This window comes from Pteropus vampyrus, unplaced genomic scaffold (assembly GCF_000151845.1).
Source record: "Pteropus vampyrus isolate Shadow unplaced genomic scaffold, Pvam_2.0 Scaffold31, whole genome shotgun sequence".
Classification (NCBI taxonomy): domain Eukaryota; kingdom Metazoa; phylum Chordata; class Mammalia; order Chiroptera; family Pteropodidae; genus Pteropus; species Pteropus vampyrus.
Window position 1 is genome coordinate 930,402 of NW_011888812.1, and position 19,297 is coordinate 949,698.

The 19,297-nt window shown below is 41.5% G+C and overlaps 1 protein-coding gene and 1 pseudogene across 1 annotated transcript in view; both read right to left on the reverse strand.

The window, feature by feature from the left end:
- ABTB2 (ankyrin repeat and BTB domain containing 2) overlaps positions 1 to 5,445 on the reverse strand; it is a 178,317-nt gene extending 172,872 nt beyond the window's left edge. The window contains exon 1 of the mRNA XM_011356806.2: positions 4,121 to 5,445. Coding sequence (XP_011355108.1) covers positions 4,121 to 5,003 — 883 coding nt within the window. The 5' untranslated portion in view covers positions 5,004 to 5,445. The remainder of the gene's footprint in view (positions 1 to 4,120) is intronic.
- A 5,949-nt stretch (positions 5,446 to 11,394) lies between these two features.
- LOC111737841 lies at positions 11,395 to 11,513 on the reverse strand (annotated as a pseudogene).
- Positions 11,514 to 19,297: the final 7,784 nt, after the last annotated feature.

Consider the following 19,297-nt stretch of genomic DNA (forward strand, 5'->3'; position numbering starts at 1 on the left):
TTACATTTCCAAAGCTTGCTTTGTTTCAGTTTTACCAGCTCCCTTGGCTTCTATAAAATAGAGATGGGAAACTGCCCTCCTCGCTCAGACTACCCAGATGTGGAAACCAATTAAACAGCAACTAGCAGCTCAATTAACCCTTGGTCCTTTAGTCGATTATCTCAGTGGCAACCTATCCTATAATGTCTTCACTAAATGAGTCCTACAACTAAGAGAATTTTCATCCCTGCTGTCGATGCAGCCCTTTTATTTCTTAGCTGCAATATTTGTTGGGACTTGCCTCAGATGAAAACCGAATAATTCAGAAAAGTTCTTAGTCACCGTTTTGTTGTTATTGTTGTTGTTGTTGTTGTTGTTGTTTTTGCCTTAGATACCAGTAGTTTTGATATATTGCCATTTGCTAATGAAATTTCAGAGAGGCCTTTGCCGGTTGGTATTAAATTGGCCCCAGTCACACTATCCCACTAACCTGTCTCTTCTTTTTTCAATGACACTTACTGCTAAGAGTGTTATTTGTTTACTTTTTCTTGTCTCCCCCACTAGTTTGTAAGCTTCATGAGAAAAGGACCCTCCCTCCCCCTTCACCATTTAATCCACAGCACTTTTAACAGTGGAGGGCCCAGGGTCAGGGCCCAATAAATGTTTGTTGAATGAATTGCTACTATTTATTGAGCATTTACTATGTGCTAAGATCTACAATTCTATGATCTCACCTAATCCTCATACCAACCTTATGAGCTAGGTGCTGTTATTATCCTCCATTTTACAGATAACAAAATAAAGGCTGAGAATGGTCAAGAAATTTGCCCCAGGTCACTCACATAAAGGCAGAGGTGAGCTCCAAACCCTCACTGAGACTCCAAGGTCTGTGCCCTTTACCATTATGACAAAACTACCCTCATGCGCATTCTGGTTACTACTTTGGAGTAAGAATAGTCTCATCAAAATCCTATCATGTAACCTAGAGTCTCAGATTGAAGAAGATTTTCTCAAATGCCATGGACACTCATGAAAGCTTAGTAAGAAAACTGCTAAAGAAGAAACCCAGAAGTGATGCCCAACATCAAACTCATAGAGATGAGAGAGAGAGAGAGAGAGAGAATGAGAGAAGTTTCTATTTCCTGCCAGCTCCGTGTTTATAAATACTATATTAAAGTGGTTTCTCTCCCGCCCATAAGAAAGCCATGAAGATATTATCACTTAATGACAGTGCCCTGAGAACAGGGACATCGATACCAAAGGAGCAAGTGATACATAACTTCTGCTGCTCTGTGAGATCATGTTTTATAAAGATTACCAAACTTTTATCATCTATCCTAGACTGAGCAGAACCATATTTGCTCAGCACTCTGAGTAATGGACAGGAATAGATGGATAAGGGCCCTTAAACTCCTGGTTAGAAGACATTAAAAGTTTATGAGCCCTATATAGCTGAGTCAAATGCATGTGCCCATGCTATATAATTAGCAGGCATAACAACAATAAATATGTAATTTAAAGGGAAGACCAGCAGGACAAGAATATGAACCAGCACTCTCCCTCCCATGTGTAGCCATTTCCCACTTAGTCTTCAGCTTTGTAAATGGTAAGTTGTTGGCCTTGTGCTTATTTTAGTATAATGAAGGTTTGGATCTCTCTATTTCTTTTCTAAGCAGTTTATGCTTCCCTCCGAAGTCATCTTTTAGGCATAAGTAATTCATTGCTCTACTACTAAAATTTGTTTCACTTTGTCTATAGAGACTTAATAAATCAGCCTAGTTATTGTTTAGGGAGGTCACCCTCAGGTTTTCATGTATAAAAAATGAGCATCCATGTTACTAAGTGGAAGTGAATGGTCACCTCGCCTGCAAGGGAGTTCCCTGGAGACCAGGGAATACACAGAGGAAGATGCTTGCTCTGAACATCCAAGGAGCTTTCCTGTCTGTCACATGGAGTTCTCCTGTCTTGACTATCAGGACTTAAGGGGGATTGCTTGGGGTGCAGAACAGGGTAGGAAAGAAGTCAAATCATGGGGTCAAAAACCCATCCTGAAAAGAAAATCCCAAGGAGTGATGACCCTAGATTAAAGATATGGCCCTTTGGGATAAGCTCTTTACTGGAAGTCACCTGTGTTCTAGCAATTTCTGGCCACTCTGCATTTCAGGGGACCCTGAAGAGGCAGTTTCAATTTGCAGTTAGAAAAACTCACAAGTTCCTCTACCTGCTGGGCACCAGCTCAGTGTGAAGGGCATGGCTTTGTTTTGTTTTGTTCGACACCTATCAGTCCACCTTTATACTAGCTTGGTTTATAGGGTTAGGGCCTCAGTCTTTCCTCTTAGGAGTCTTCTTTGATTTCAGTCTGGGCCTCCCTTCAGCCAAAAGTTTAGAATTCTTCTCCTGGGCTATGACAACTGGATAGAAATCCCCCTGCCCTCCACTTCCCCTTCTGGAGCTCTCCTTCCTGGTGTTGATGTCACAAACCTAGAGGGCAAAGTACAAATTATCAGCTGTGACATCACCAACTGAGATTCTGGACTGACCTCAACTCTGACCTAAGAGGAGGAAAATTAAAAGTCAAACACTCTTCCATTCCAGGCATCTCCTTTGGCAGCGCCAGAATTAAAAACAAAAACAATGAAAGGCAAAGTCAGCCATACTGGTACATACAGACTGTCTTTAAAATGAGGCCTAAGAAGTCAATTGCTCTTCTTGGAATTGGGACTAAGAAAAACAAAGCCATTTCCTCTTCTCCAGTGACTAAAAGCTTGAACTCCAGAGCCTGCTTGGGTTCAGTTTTGTCACTTAATATCTGTGTAATCTTGGGCAAATTACATAAATGCTGGGTACCTTGGTTTCCCCATCTGTATAAGGGAATAATAGTATAGGTACCTACGTAATTGGGTTGCTAGGATTAGCTGAGTTAACATATAAAGTGCTAAGAACAGTGACTAACACATTAAGTGCTAATTTTAAATTTTAGCTATTATGATTATGTTAAACCACGTTTAAACTCGACTGCTTTTATGCCTTTCCAGTACCTACCTGGTCTCATCCACTGACTATTTATTTGCCATTGAAAGCTGGCCCCCCTCGCCCCCGCCCAATGGCTTTCCAATCAGATTGCAAGGATGTCTAGCCATAGTACTATTCTAAATAATTAATGGTTTGCTGACTCCTGAAATTGGAGTCTGGGAGGCAGTTTGCTGTTGAACGTATGTCACACCCTAACCTTTCCCAGGAGGAGATCAAGTACTTTCCTTCCGCCCTTTGCACTGAAGCCATGTCATCTTTCAGAGAAATTCAACTACCCAATGGTTTCTTTTCTAGATTTGACACCATGCAGTTGCCCATCCCCCACATCTCTTCCCCATTACTAGTTCACTGGGTTATCATTTCTGTCAAGAAAGCCCATGAGGTTTTGTATTTAATATCACACAGGATTTTAATCAATTGTTCACTTGGTTGGTGATGGCTTGCAAAGTCAGGCCCTGGGAGCCAATATGCGGTTCCCTTTCTGAGAAGAGGATTCAGGATCACCTGGTTCCATCATCCTGGGCACACAGAGTTAAGAATCCACTGCTATCTATCCACCTTCCAGGAGAAGGCTGAAGGGCATCCTTCAATCAAGCAAAGCCCAAGGAGGCAGCACCAGTCCTTCGGCTCCCTTCCTCCCCTCCCACTTACCCAAGACTCAGGTCTTAAGAGTTTGGAGCCTCTGGCTGCTGCTATTAGGTTCGAGAGACCCAGGGGGCAGAACCACAGTCAATGTGCCCAGCAATTGGAAAGATGCCAACTATAAATCCAGTGGAGCAAAGCAAAGAGCACAAGGCAGTAAGGTTCACTTCAAGAGAGGTTCAGGAATGGTTTGGTCAAGAGGCTCAACCAGTGAACAGCCCCCCAGTCAGTAACAATGCCACGCAGAACAGGATGGAGATCAACCACTTTACCCTCCAAAAGTCTGTCGCCAGAAAAACCATCTCTGGCAACAGACATTTAATGAACTCCTCCATTCACAGACGGACCTAACTTTTCGCTCAGGTCCTGGCACATTCACCAAGTTCATTCTAGAAAATCACCCCCTGGGAAACTCAGGGCGGGATTTCTCTTCACCCCGTTCATGGGTGGTGGCCCGCGCTCTTACCATTGGCGTTCTTGCCGCAGATGAGATGCTCATAGGGCTGTAGGACGCCCCAGAGCTCCGCGTCGTTGTTGATGACCATCTCCAGGGCCTCCGCGGACACCTCCCCGCCTCCTGCCCCTCCACCGTCAGGGCTCTGGCTGGTCAGGACCCTGGTCCGGATCTCCTCCACTAGGTTCTCCATGCAGGCCGTGAGAGAGATGGCAGCGTACTCGTGGATGCGCACAGAGATGCGAGTGTCCACCATCCAGCGGAAAAAGCGGCCCACTGAGAAGGTGAGGCCGCAGCGCGCAGACTTGCCCCTGCGCAGCCCGTCGCCAGCGCTCATGCTGTAAAGGGATAGCGCCTTGACTGCGGCCAGCGCACAGCTCTCGGCCAGCGCCCAGCTGTGCACCAGGCGCACGGCGCTCTGCACCTCGAAGCGGGTGCACTTAGCATGCAGTACGCTCAGGCGCTGCGCCTCGCGGGCCACCCGGATGAGCGCCCTTCGGAGGAGCCCCGCCAGGCGCCTCACCGCCTCCGTGGAGAAGAGGGGCAGCCGCCGGCCTCCGGCGCCTTTACGAAGCACCCGGGCCACGTCTCCCTCGGTCCAGGGGAACTCCTCCAGCTCGGGAAGGCGCGGGCAGCGGGAGAAGAGGTCGGCCACTTCGGGGTCTTCGGGCAGCACCGTGTTCACCGTGTCCCAGCTGTTGTGGCGGCTGTTCATGGAGCCGGAGTAGCACCACCAGGCCGCCCCACGATGCTGCTGCGCCGAAGAGTTGAGCGCCTGCGAGTTAGACTTGGAGGACGAGAGGCTGAGCGAGCGGCACGAGTCCCCGGCCCCATACCCGGAGTCCAAGGTCAAGTCCTCCAACGTCTTCAGAGTGGAGCTGTATGTCCCGGCCATGGGGATCCTGCCGGAGGCGGCCTCGTCGAGCGAGGGGCGCTCACAACTCCATGCTCCGTTCCTCAAGTGGACAGAAACAAGCTCTAGGCTCTCCGGGGCGCCCCTCTTTCTCTCGCTGCCGCGGGACTTGGCGGCTGCATCGCCCGCCCTCCCGCCGGGCGGCCACGGGAAGGTGGGCGAGATTCGCCGCGGCTGGAGCCCCACGCGCTTCGTGTCCCGACGCAAAGCTGTCACTGAAATGGCCCCCCACCGCTCCTCCTCCTTGCTCCCCCTTGTCCACTTCAAATTCCCGCAAGCAGAGCGTCTGTCCTCCGCAGACAAGGAATCCCGAGAGAACAGGGCGGCGGCGGCGGCGGCGGCGGCAGAAGGAGGCGGCTCCCGGAGCTGAGCGAGTCCCGGACCAGCCGGCAAGAAAGCGCTGGGCAAACTTCTACTCGGCCGCCGCCGGCTGCACAGCTGGGGACCCGGCGGCCGCCGGCATGCAAATAACCTGGAGAGGCCCACCAATCATCGGCCGCGACGGGGAGGGGCTACACCAATGATCTCTTAGAGGGGCGGTCACTATGTAGATTTCACGCCGCCGCGGGTGAAATCCTTCGGCTGCGAAGGCGGGGCTGGAGGCCGAGAGTCGGGTGCGGCGCCTGGGATGAGGGTGGAGGAGGGGGAAGAGAAAACAGAGCGAGTGAGAGTGCGGGAGGTGGGAGCAGAGACGAGGGAAGGCGGGGTACTAACGTCAGGCTTGGTAGCTATTAAAGAAAAACGTAAAGGAAAAGCTACTGTGCGTTTCCCCCTTCCCGCCGTCCAGAGTTTGGGCGTCCGCAGCTCCGTTTCAAGACTTCTGCAGCGCAACGCCAGCGCATGTGTTTCAACTGTGGGTCCGGGATGTGGGGGTGGAGCAAGTAGCCTGGGGGAGGGGACCCAACCCAGGTACTCCACCTCTCTGCTACACTTTCTGCCAAGCCCCTCCCGTTTTCCGAGATGAAACTCGTTATGTTTGGAGCGTGGAGGGACGCCTCTGCTTGCTTCTCCTCCCAAATCTGTCTAGTTCCTTATGTCCCCGTCTAGGCTCCAATGAAACTAGAATTTCTTCTTAACCTGGAACCTAATAAATGGACAGGCTCCAGGAGGCGCGTGACCCCCTCCCCCAGCGTGAAACTATACAAGCGATTTTCTGAGTATTACTCGGGGGAGAGAGTCCTAACGGATCAGATTCTCAAAAGTCCGTGACTCCCCTGTTACATCTATCTGTACAATACTGCTTGCTGTCAGGTGGAACATTTTTGTCCGAAGTGCGCGTGTTCGAGTGTGTGTGTGTGTGTGTGTGTGTGTGTGTGTCGAGTTATTAACAGGAAGAATGCGAAGGTGAGAAATGTCCCCAGCACTGACCTGAGTTCAGAACACTTGAATACACCACCTACCTAACGGTGGGCCCAGGGGTGAGCGATATGCTCCCCCCTCAGGACTTGGTTTCTTACAGGGTGAAAGGAATGGTGCTGACCTCCAGGCTGCGTTGTTGTAAACCTGTCTCAGAGTGTGCGTTCGCAGGCGGTCAGTCAGAGCGCTATTGGTTCTAGCAGATTTCACGCCTAGTCTCCTCGGTCCCGCCGCTGTCCTGTAACTATTCACACACGTGCACGAACGTGCATGTGCCTCCTCCAGTGGCACCACAAAATCAAGGAGATTGTGCACGCGTTTTCCCCAAGTCAGCCTCCACGCTTCTGAATGGCTCCTTTGTATTGAATCTTACACAGTTATGACCTTGGGCCGTGAGTTGGATACGAACTAGAGATATCTAATTTGTCTCCTTCCTTCTTAAATTAATGGTCCTTTCCCCATGAAACTCCTTTTTCTTCGGCAGTTGGGCTTAATTTTTCCTACTTGCGAGTCTTTATTTATGCAATATCGCCGCCCCGTGGTTAGAATTGGGAACGGAGTTAAAGGATGGAAGTAAAGTAATATGAAAGACACACGTTGGCTGAGATCTAATTAAAAAGTGTAACTATATCTTATAGAATTGAGATAATAAGTCAAAGTGGGTAATGAGGTTCAACTTGTCAAAAATATGAAAACAAATTGGACGCAATTGAAAACTTATTAAGGGAAATAAAATAGTAAGGCAAATGTCGCCCTCTAATGGATGTTAGAGGAAATAAATCCCCCAGTTCTTTTTTTCTACTTTTTCTATTGTTTGTGCGTGTGTGTGTGCTCGCCCTAAAAAAGTAACTGGAAATTTACGATAGAGAACTTACTGAATGGAAAGGTTATCTGGAAAACTATCTGGGGTATTCCGAGAAAAGAGCAGATATGATTTATCTTAATACATTCAAGTTACCTGGTGACTTAAAAGTGTAAAGATAATCAAACATACCAACAGCTAAATTCTAGAAACCTGTGGATGTTAAATTGCACCATAAGAATTTGTTCATAAAAATTCAGCTTTGGGAAATGCTACCGGACAAACAACTGAGTTTCATTAATAACTTGTAAGGAAATCAAGAGATGGAGAGGAAACCTGTACACTTAAAAGAGACTTAGAAGACATATTAACCAATCACAACACATGAAATTTATTTAGAATTGAATTTTAAAATTCAATAAACATTTGACCTTATGAAACAATTGGAAATAGGGAACAGTGCCTGGATATTTGCTATCATGAAATCATTGTTCTTTTTTTTGATGTAGTAATGGTGGTGAGGTTATGTTTACTAAATGTTCTTATCTTTGAGAGGCACATACTAAAATAAGTGTTCTGGAATTTTCTACATTAAAAAAGGAGGGGAAAAAAATCCTTAGGGAAAATTCTAGTAAAGGGAGTGGAAAGTTATGAAAGATGATTAAGATTGTAGATCTCTTGTCTTTCACATGCTCCCCAAAGTCATCTATAGTCCACTTGAGGAGTAGAGATACAGAGTGAACCCAGAGTGTGTCTGCGTTTGTTTTGCATGATAGAAGAGAAAGAAAAGGAAGAAAGTTAGTGATAGAGAACAAGATACACTGAGTCATCATAGAAATAAACTGATCGGTTTCAGCTGAATCTTTTGGGAAATTGGCAAGTGGGTGAATTATAAAACTTTGGATCAAGAAAGGACATGCCTTTTTTTATGTATACATGTGTTGTTTAATTAAGGCAATCTGGTTGTAATGTGTTTAACCTTAGCAATGCAAATTAGATTAGAAGAAAAGAAAGTGTCCTCCCAATTCAGGCCTTTTCCAAACATAATCTTCGAAGAAAAACAACTGTCAAATAGCTGGACGAGTTAAAAAGAACATGATGAAACCATAGAAAATATTGGGAGAATTCCCAGTGGAGTGAGCAATAAAAAAAAAAAAAACCAGATCTGGAATTGCCCATGCAAAAGTTATATAATGCAAGAAGCTTGGAATAAAAGTTATAAATGTTACCTAGGGCAAGGTCTCACATTTGGTTATAGAGTTTCTTAAAAAATCAAAAACAATCTGGAGATTAGAGGACAAAATACCCTAGAATTTATCTTGAAAGTGAAGGTGCTAATTATTCCAATTATTCGAGCACAGACAGAACTCTGATGAAAAAAGTAGATTATGGCCTTAACTTTGGAGAGTGTCCAAGTTTTAATTTAGTTTGTGCATAATTTTTGGTACATTCTCCCAGCAATATTAATACCTACCAGGTCAAGAACTGTGCTAGACACCATGGAGGTACATTAGGCAAGGTTCCTGCCATAAAAAAATGCATAGCCAACATATAGAGACGGGCACACAAGACTAGCTATTCTGCTAAACGTGCTTTGCAGAGCTGCTCGAAAACCACGCACCGACGCCCATTGCCAGTTCTTTGACTCACCACACAGGCTGGTGCATCTACAGAAGGAATGGTACAAACACGAGGGAAATAATCTGTGGAATACATGGAGAGCTGAAAAAGGTGCTGATAGGTAAACAAGCGTGCCTTGGTTAGCAGAACAGCTTTGTAGCTGAAAAATCAAACAGGACAATCTGTTGTTGAAAAAGGAACTGATGGTGTGGGAAGCCTGAGGCCATCCTTCCATTCCCTGTAATCCAGGTTCGCCCATTTCCGACACAGGTATTGTTTTCTGGACCTCACTACTAAAGAGACATACAGATCATTTGAATCAAAGCCTCCAAGATGACTAAGGGGGAAAAAAAATTATACTTCTCCAAAGTATGTTCTGCAGAATAATTAGTCTCATGAGATGGTCTATGAAAAATGGATTTGGTGGTTAAGTTTGGGGATTTTTGCATTCTTTTTCTCCCTCTGGTATATTTATGATGGACAATATTTTATTTGGCTCTGTTTATGTTCTTTAAACCCAGTATATCTCAGGCTTAACTAGGCAGAGAACACCCTCGTTCCCACAGGGCTGCTATAAAGTAATTGGGACTTTTTACTGAACTTGAAGCAGTAAAGACAACAGTCATCTTTTATGTGTCTGCTCAGTCAGTGGTGGTAGGGCAGTACTCTTAGAAGAAATCCAGACAATCCCCAGAACAGGGCAAGGTCCACCACCTGACATCTTTACAAAGCAGGGGTTTGGGGGGGTCTCTCTAAGGGAAAGAGAGAGAGTTGGCATCACAGATTTAATAGCTGGCATTAGAGATGAAGCCATCATGAGCCTGGGGGTTAAGGACAACAATTTTTAAGGGATGGGCTGGAACTTCAAACTACAGAGCTGAATTTAAACGACAGGACAGAAAAACTAGGGACTATTGCAATATCTCCACATCTGGATGTTCTATGTATCAGTTATCGGTTAACTGCAATTGTGTTTTTCTAGCCTGGTATAGAGAATTTTTAGAGTTAACTATGACATTCAACTCTGCAATATTTACTAAACGTTCATCTTTTAAGATTCATCTGCCATTCTTATTACAAATCTAAAGTATCAGCCCCTTTTCTTGGAGGTCCTGAGAGTGAGCCTGGGGTGAGATCCAGGTAAAAGTGTTTTAAACAAGCATTCTCAGGTGATTCTTATCAGGCCAGTTTGGGAACTAAGGCATTTGCCTCAAAACGCCTTAGGACTGGTTTATAAATACTAATTCTCGAGCCCTACCTGCAGAGATCTTAATTCAACAGGAGTAGAGCCTAGCAACCTTCCACTCAAATGCACAGAATCCAGGAAACCTGCCCTTCTATTTGCCAGGCCAGGAAATTCTGGTGTTCCCAGAAGGTAGTACTCTCCTTTATTTTGCTAAAAACTTGCACCTAAAAAGTCTAATTCTTTACTAATGAGCTGGGTTTTTAGAAAAAAAATTAAATCTCCTGAGTGGATAGATCTGGGACCAAATATATATTCTTATTGATGAATTCCTTCCAAAATTCAAAGATGTCTCTGTCTGACTGTAAGCAAGGATACTCAATATTAGAAATGACTATAGGCAAACCCAAGCACAGCCAGGACTGAACTGCAGGTGAAAAATGATCCTCGGAGTTCAGACAGTGGTTTCTTTAGTCTTTCAATGCTGAATTAATTTGAAGACAATTAAAACTACAGGTAAGGTGGGACTGTTTTAATTTAGCATCAAAGAGTTAAAAATTGAACCCTATTTTAGCCTTTAGAAAAAAACTACTCCAAACCAAAGTAAGACATCTACTTGGAAATGAAGAGGTTAGTGGACATTAGAGATCATCCCTAGATTACAGATGAAAACTGGGGTGCAGAAAGTTCTTGGCTCAATTTGGTCAGCAAGCCAGAATCAGATATCTGATTAATAACCAAGATTTGTTGACTTCTAGCTGAATGATCTTAGTTATACATTAAAAAACAACAACAACAACATTTTATTACCGAAAATTCTAAACATATACAAACATAGAATTTTAAATGAACCCATGTACCCTTTACCCGGCTTTAATAATTATCAATATACTGCCAACTTCATTTACACTGTCACCTCCTCCCCCATTTCCAGGATTTTAAAAAGCAAATCTTAGACATCATAATACTGAATAATGTCCATCCAAGTCTTTGTCTGCTGGGCTCTGGACTCAGTGTTTTGGGGTAGTCCTAATGGGACCTTCCTTCAGTCATGCTGGTTTCACACTAAGAACACATGCCATAGGATCACAAACAGAGCCCCTCATACCAAAAAGACACTTGCAAATGTGGGCTCTGCTTTAGATTATGGAGCTCAAGATACATTTAACAAGGCATTAGTTTCCCCTTCTACGTGAACATCACCGTGTTATCAGTATGAATAATTACTGTTAACCTGTTCTCTTAATTTCTTTTTTCTTTTGTCTGTTTATTATTTTTTGTTTTATTTTGTTTTCTTAATTTCTTTTTCCCTTTTTTGGGGGGGAGGGGGAGCAAGGCAATCCTTGGTTGACCTCAGAGATTGCAAGGACCTTGTCAGCTTACAATCCCTTATTTTTTATTTTTGTTTTTTTCACCTACAGCACCTGGTCTTCCTAGGTGGTCTCCCATCCAAGTACTAACCAGGCCTGACCCTGCTTAACTTCCGAGATCAGATGAGATTGGGCTTGTTCAGAGTGGCGTGGCCGTAGACTGTTTTCTTAATTTCTTAATTGAAGCCAACATACTCCCAAACTTTTATCAAGGGGTGGTCCAAAGGACATTGAAAGGTTTAACTCTCTATTAATTATTTTTCTTGTGTATGTTTTTTGGTTTTTAAATCATCACTATCCCCCAAATTAGGAAAGGGGTGCTTTTAAAACTTGCATTTGGAATCTAGCATAGCAACTTTATTTTTAGTATTTCCATGCTTTTCTTTGTTTAAAATTTGTATTTGGAAAACTAAAATGAAAATAAGTAACAACCATAAACCCGCCACCTAACAAAGTACACAAAATAGGATAGGAAAGTTCTTTGTCTTTCTTCCTTTGTGATAAATGTTCCTGTACATGAACCTTTTTTCTACCCATGCAATTATTTCTATTCAATAAATTCCTAGAAGTGGGATTATAGGTCACAGGATATGCACTTCATTTCTTAAAAAAAAGATTACCAAAATTTCCCCCAGAATATTATACCAGTTTACATGCTGCTTTCTCAAATCCTAGGTATCTTCTAAGGTTCGACAGAGTTCTCACTCTCCAGGCTTCTCCCTGAAAATTTCCTAGTATTCTGTCCCATTATTAATTTGCAACTTCCTTATTGCTTAGTGCTCTTGTCTGTTTCATACATGACTGTTATTAAAACAATGTACTTTGTTAGACATACCGCATAAGCAAGCTTTGTGCCCTCATCTCCCAAGCTCACCTTCCACCTTCCCTGTTCTAGACCTAGATGGGCCATTTCCCCAGAGATCCCTGGTTCCTTTTAGTGGGGTCTCCTTGAGTCATTTTTCTCCATGAAACTTTCTGTAACCCTCTCAGACCCCACCTCCACCTCTTGGTCCCACGTCTGCTGTAATCATCCCTTTTTATAGTGCGATGTAACTGTTGTTCACTTGTCTGACTTTTTCCCATTTTGCTGTAGGTACCTTGAATTCAGAAATTTTATTTCACTTAACTATGTACCCCCCAGTTCCTACTGAGTACGGGTCCATGGAAAGCATTCAAATATTTTTGTTGAGTGAATGAATGCTATTTATCATGTATGACTAATAATATGATCGAATTGTTTCATGGGTGTGTGTCTTTTCAACGACATTGCCTTTCTTTCTTTCTTTCTTTCTTTCTTTCTTTCTTTCTTTCTTTCTTTCTTTCTTTCTTTCTTTCTTTCCTTTTTTTTTTAAAGATGGGAACCCTTTTTTAATATTTCTTGCTTTTCCCTACAGAGCCTAGCACAGTTTAAATCCAGAATAGGCACTCAATAAATATTTGGTGCATTAAAATCAGTCGAGTTATACTGAATTAAGCAGCATGGATTGCTCAAAACCAGAAAGTTCTAGCTCCTTGTAGTTCTATACGCATTTTGTTAAGACTGTATAGCAAAGGATTTGTAAATAATACTCACAAAAGTCTACAAGTTAGAACATTTAGAACACCCTCTCTTCAAAACAAAATGATTCAAGATAGGTAGATTAGCTAGAAAGAAACCAGGATTGCAACGAGATACATCATTTGGGTCACAACAGGAAAAAGTAACCTAAACACTTAGTCCACAATTGAAAAAACTAATGAAATAGCTCTTCTAATTACTTTATAACTTCACTACAAAACTTGTATTTTCCAGGGGACAGAATATTCTTTTTTCTTGCTTATTGTTAATGCAAAATTATATAAAGCGATGACTCAGATTGTGGCATAATCATGACAAGAGCAAATGCCATTTGACTGATCTACTCATTCATGAGTCTGAAGTCACAACTTGCTTTCAAAAATTATTCTTGAGAAATTAAAGTAACAATGCTGATTAGGCAACTCTATCTTTGCTGTCATCTACTTTTTTGTGTGTTTGTTTTAGATTTTATTTTTTAGGAGCAGTTTTAGGTTCCTAGCAAGATCTAGAGGAAGGTACAGAGAGTTCCCATATATGCCCTGCCCCCACACATACGTTCCCTCCCCCATTATCAACATCCTCTAACAGAGTGGCACAATTAATGAATCTACAGTAGCATATCATTATCTCCCAGAGTCCATAGTTTATGTTAAGGTTTACTCTTGGTGTTGTACATTCTATGGGTTTGAGCAAATGTATAATATCACATATCTACCATCACAGTAGTATACAAAATAGTTTCATTGTGCTAAAAATTCCCTGTGCTCTACCTTTTCATCCCTTCCTTGGCAGCCACTGATCTTTTTGTCGTCTTCATAGTTTTGAATAGTATTAATCTGTCATATAGTTGGAATTCACTTTTCAAAGTGTTGAAGAGAGAAATAAAGTTGGCCATTGCTCAGACTTAGTCTAGAAACTGGTGACTTAAGAGGGCCTAGTGAAACTCTTGGAGTATAATCTTGGGGACCATGTCTTTTAGTTTGCTGTAATCTGACTGCTGAGTTGTTTCCAATATTTGATAAATTGGGGCACCCTGGAAATCAGAAGAGCTAAGCAATGATGAGCCAGAGCCCCTGTGGCAGGTCCTATGTGGACATAATGGGACGATTCCAACACAGCAGGCTTAGAGAGTATTGCAGAAAAATTGCAAACAAAACAATAATAATACTCACTGCTTTCAAGGAGGATGTGTTGGAATCGTCCCATTATGATGTCCACATAGGACCTGCCACAGGGGCTCTGGCTCATCATTGATCATCGAAAGAATATCCCAACTCATTATCCTGCTTCTCATTTTCTTGAATAAAAATATAAGCCTCAGAGAGCAAACCCTCTTTATTTGAGCAGGGTTAACAGGCTAGCCATCAGCTTGGAGTCGACCAAGGTCAAGTACAAGTTTGTAGCAGGAAAAATACCCATTGTTTTGACAAGCCACAGCTAAATGTGGCCCGAACAGAACCATGCGAAAGGTGAACTAAAATAGTTTGAGATACAAATATCAATATCAGAAAAAAATATTCCACAAAAATAAACAAGCAGAAAAACAACTGGGAGGTAGTCTGCAAGTTATAGCAGGCAGCCTGTCAATCAGGTTTCAAGAAGACATGACATTTCAGAACTAATCATCCTGTGTTTTATAGCAAGGTGACACCTCCAGCTTGCTGCAGGGCTAAAAGCCATTGACTGGTGGCTCACAGTACATGTCCCTTTGATCAAGTTTAATCTACAGCAACTAGCACTAAAACCCAAGACCACAAAAAGCACCTGAGCTAGGAGATATCTACTAGAGCCATTGTCTCTAAATTTAACTACAAGTGAAACATTTCAAATGTTACATGATTTCACTTCTTGGAATTTGTGGTAAGGAAAAAAGAATGAGCACAGATATTTAGCAACAACAACAGAAATCCTTTGCAATATTGTTAGTAATTATAAAAAGATAGAAACAGTGTAAATGTCTAAAAACAGCAGATTGCTAAAATAAGCAATAGAATATCCATGTAGTAGAATAATATGTAACCATTTAAAATGATGTGAGAGAAATATCTTTTGAGATATGTTCATGACATATTAAATGAAAAAACATTATAAAACATGTATGTTTTGATCCCGTTTTTGTTATAAAAATAAAAAACTTAAAATACTAAAGTGTTAATGGGGGCTCAAGGTTGATAAAGTTGATAGGAATACAGTTTAAAAGTATCTTTTTAAAAAACTTGTCTGCATTTTCTGATCTTTCTGAAATGAGTATGTATTACTTTGTTACAATAAAAACAATACATTTTTTTTAAAAAAAGTACAGGGCTTGGCTCTATTAACAATTACAGAAATAAATGAATGAACCAAAGGTTACATAATCTAATTTTCCCCACATAGCAATTTGTTCTATTGTGATATGTGATAAACATGTTTTAATAGCACATTTCACATTACATTGCAATTTATCTGTTTACCTACCTGCATCCTCTTCAGCCCAAGCTCCTCTAGGGCTGGGATGGTTACCATTCATCTTTCTCTCCTTAGCACGTAGAACCGGAATCTAGTAGGTGATGAGTAAGTGTTGAATAATTGTATAAACACCACAGTAAAGAGTGTTGGAAGATTTCAAATTTGGTTTCAAGGCATGTCGTTGACAATCATATCATCTGTCTTGCTCTAAACTAGGAAGATAGTCAACATACTTATTTATATTAAAACAAACTTTTTTCGTTTGAAAATGTACAAGATATTTATTTCTCGGGGGAGGTCCACAACAGCTGGCAGCCACTGCCTTCTCTTATTCTAAGGGGGCTTCTCTCTCCTTTTCCAAGAAATTCCCTCTTCTTAGAAGTGCCCATGGGGAGGCAAAATAAACTTTGATTTAAAAAGAAGCAGTAGATCCTAAAACCTAAATAATGACCAAAAATATCTGGGAGCTCTACGCAAAACCAGCCAAATCAGAATATGACACAGAGTCTCCAGTTGTAAACAACAAAGAACTCAAGGAAGTCCTTGAGGCCAAGTTAAGATTAAGGATCAGGGGCCGAGGGGTGAAGGCAAATAATTCCTGGAAATCACTCATGTTTTTATTGTGCATTCTACATCAAAGATGTCATCAAATTTGGGGAACTTAGAGAGTATTGCAGAAAAATTGCAAACAAAACACTAATAATACTCAGTGCTTTCAAGGAGGATAAGGAATATATGAATATATACTTCTGGAGATTAATTGAAGCATATTCACCAAAAGCCTGAAAGTTCAACATAGCTTTTGATCTAGTAATTTTACTTCTGAGGATTTATCCAAAGGAAATTATCATGGATGTGCACAAGACATGAGCTTGAAGGATGTTCATCACAGTGCCATCTATAATAGTGAAAACAAACAAAAGTATGAAACAGCAAAACAAAAATGGACTCTATGTCCAGCAGCAGAGAATAGGCAAGGGTAATAATGAAATACACATTTAGCAGAATACCTATGGCAACAAAAATGATACTACAGAAATATATTTCTAGATATGGAAAGACGTTCCCAATATATTATTATTATTTTTTTTTTTAGAAAAAGGCATATTACCAAGTAGTATGCAAAGTAGACCTAGTTTTTGTAAATGAACATATACAGATTGAGCAAATATAGTTAGTAATGGGTTTCTCTGGAGGAGGGAGATCATGGATTGTTTAAAGTGCCTTTTGTTTCTCTGTCTTTTCTGAGTTCTTTGCAGCGAGCTTTTGTTGCTCTTATAATAAGAAACCAAACAGGAAGATGTTAGCGAAAATATATACATATGAAAGCATAATACCAATAGGGTCAGAGGAGAAAGGCTTTATTTTTTTGAAGCCAGCTTTTATATAGCACTTACTATACACCATGCATGATATCAAGTAAGTTACATTTATCAACTTGTTTAATCCTCATTACAACCCTATGATTAAGTCATAGAGCCAATAGAGCCAGAATTTGGACACTGGGAGTCTAGCTCTAGAATCCTCACTCGTAAGAAGCACACTCTACTTACTATTGGGGGACAAATCTAGATCGATGTCTCTCTGTCATCATAAAATAGACATCTCCACGAGGTCTATTTTTCATGTCTCGTTATTCTAGGCAGGTTGGAGGAGAGCAGTGGGTCAGTTTTAATGGTTCATGCTAGAGAGGGTCCTCAAGAGCAACTTCAGTGTTTGGCTTTGACTGCTATGTCAGGCAACGTGTGATGAGTAAAGTATATCTTTCCTCTTTTCCTTCGCTCCTTTAATCCTTCCCTCTCCTCCTTCCTTTCTGTGTCTTTTAATTAATTTATTTATTTGGTAAACTACAATCCCATATGGAAAAGAGAATAATACATAAAGGTACAGTGTAATAAATAATAATGAGGCAGACAGATCCATGTGCCGGCTCTCTTTCGTTTGTCCCCTCATACCTACTCCCCACCTTCTAGAGGCTGTGGAGGCAGACCTGCGCGACCTGCTAACACTTTGCCCTCTGACTCTCTCTTGGGTCTGGCTGATGTGAGCCCCTGCGGGTGAGCTGATGGAGGAAAGGAGGGCATCTTTTCCCTTGGCTCCTAATGCGAGATCTTCTCCGGGTGGCTGCCTTTCCGTTGTTCTTAACATGAAAGAATCTGCTTAATTTTCTGTCCTTCCAAATTCCAGGGACTACACCTTCCCCGTGTCCCTTCAGGACTAGCAGTGGTAACAGCTTGGCTGCCATCAGCCCCAGGATGCGAAATCGTCTATTGTGGTTCCCCTATATCTACCTGCACCTTTGTAATTATTGTCTTATACATGAACCCTCTTCAAGTTGCCCTCTTTTAAATGAACCTTCTGTTTCCTATTGGAACCTTGATTGATACAAACTAGATACCGCACTGTCCCATACAGTAGTCACTGGCTGCATGTGGCTATTTCAATTTTAATTTTAATTAATTAAAATGAAACGAAACTAAAATTCAGCTTCTCATGTCAAGTACTCAATAGCCACGGATGACTAACAGCTGCAGTACTGGCCAGCTCAGATATAGAAAATGCCCGTCACCATAGAAAGTCCTACTGGACAGCTCTTACAGAATGTTGGCCATCCCAGAACTCCCTTGCTCCACCGTGTTTTTTCTTCTTGCCTTCCTTACTTTTACAGCAATCATATCCTTGCTTTTCTTTATAACTTTACGACCTTTGTAAGCATCCTACACAGTATGCTTTAAGTTTTGCCTATTTTCAACTTTAAAATGTAATTTCACAGTGTATATTTTTGTTGTCTTACTTCTTGACGGTTTTGAACATCCACTCACGTCGACTGTCGCTAGTTTGTTCATATCCGTTGCTACATAGTATTATAAAACTGTATCGCACTTTAAAAAATTCATCCTGTTCCTGCCGGATGTTTAGGTTGTTTCCAGCTTCTGGATATTACAAACCATGCATGTGCTTCTCTGTGTGCGCTCGTGCTCATAGGCACACATTCCAGGCTATTAACCTGGAGTGGAATTGAGTATCTGGGTTACAGGCTTTGCATTTCTTCCTCTTTAATGGGTCATGCCAATCAGTGTTCCACAGTGATTGAACCAGTTTATATTCCCATCAACAGTACACAGGAATGCCTATTGCCTCACACTCTCACGGATACTTAGTATTCAGATGTTTACAGTTTAACCATCCTGATGAGTATGTAGCGGCATTTCTTTGTGATTTTTAAATTGCACTTTTCTGCTTACCAATGAGGTCAACACTCTTCCTGGTACAATTTCATTTTTCCCACAAGTGTTTCAGCATCATTATTAAAAATAGTGTCCTTTCTCCACGCTCTGTATTGCCAATTCTGTCTAAATCAAGGTTCACATATGTGTGGGTCCTTTTATAGAATGTTCTTTTCTTATCTATTGGTTTCATTATTACTGTATCAATTCCACACTGTTTTAATCACTGTGGCTTTGATGTCAACATATCTTGATATCTGTTAGAGCGAATCCTTTGACATTTTTCTTCTTATTCAAGATTGTCTTGGATATTTTTGGCCCTTTGCATTACCATTTGTGTTTTAAAATCAGCTTGTCAAACCAAACTCCTAAACTCTGTTGAGTCTTTCAGTTCATGAATATGATATATCTTCCCATTTAAATCAGGTCTTCTTTATGTTACCTCAATATAGTTTTATAATTTTCCCTGTAGAGGTCTTGTATCTTTTAAAAATAATTTAGTTCTAGGTATTTAATATTATTGATGCTATCACTTACAGTGTCATGTTTCTAATTGTTTGCTTTTTGGTATAGAAATGCCATTGATTTTTCTTTATTGACTTAGTATCCTAGAAACCTTGCTAAAAATTTCTTACTGTCCTAATAATGTATGAGCTGATTCTTTTGGATTTTTTATGATGTTATTGTATAATCTACAAATGACATTTTCTTT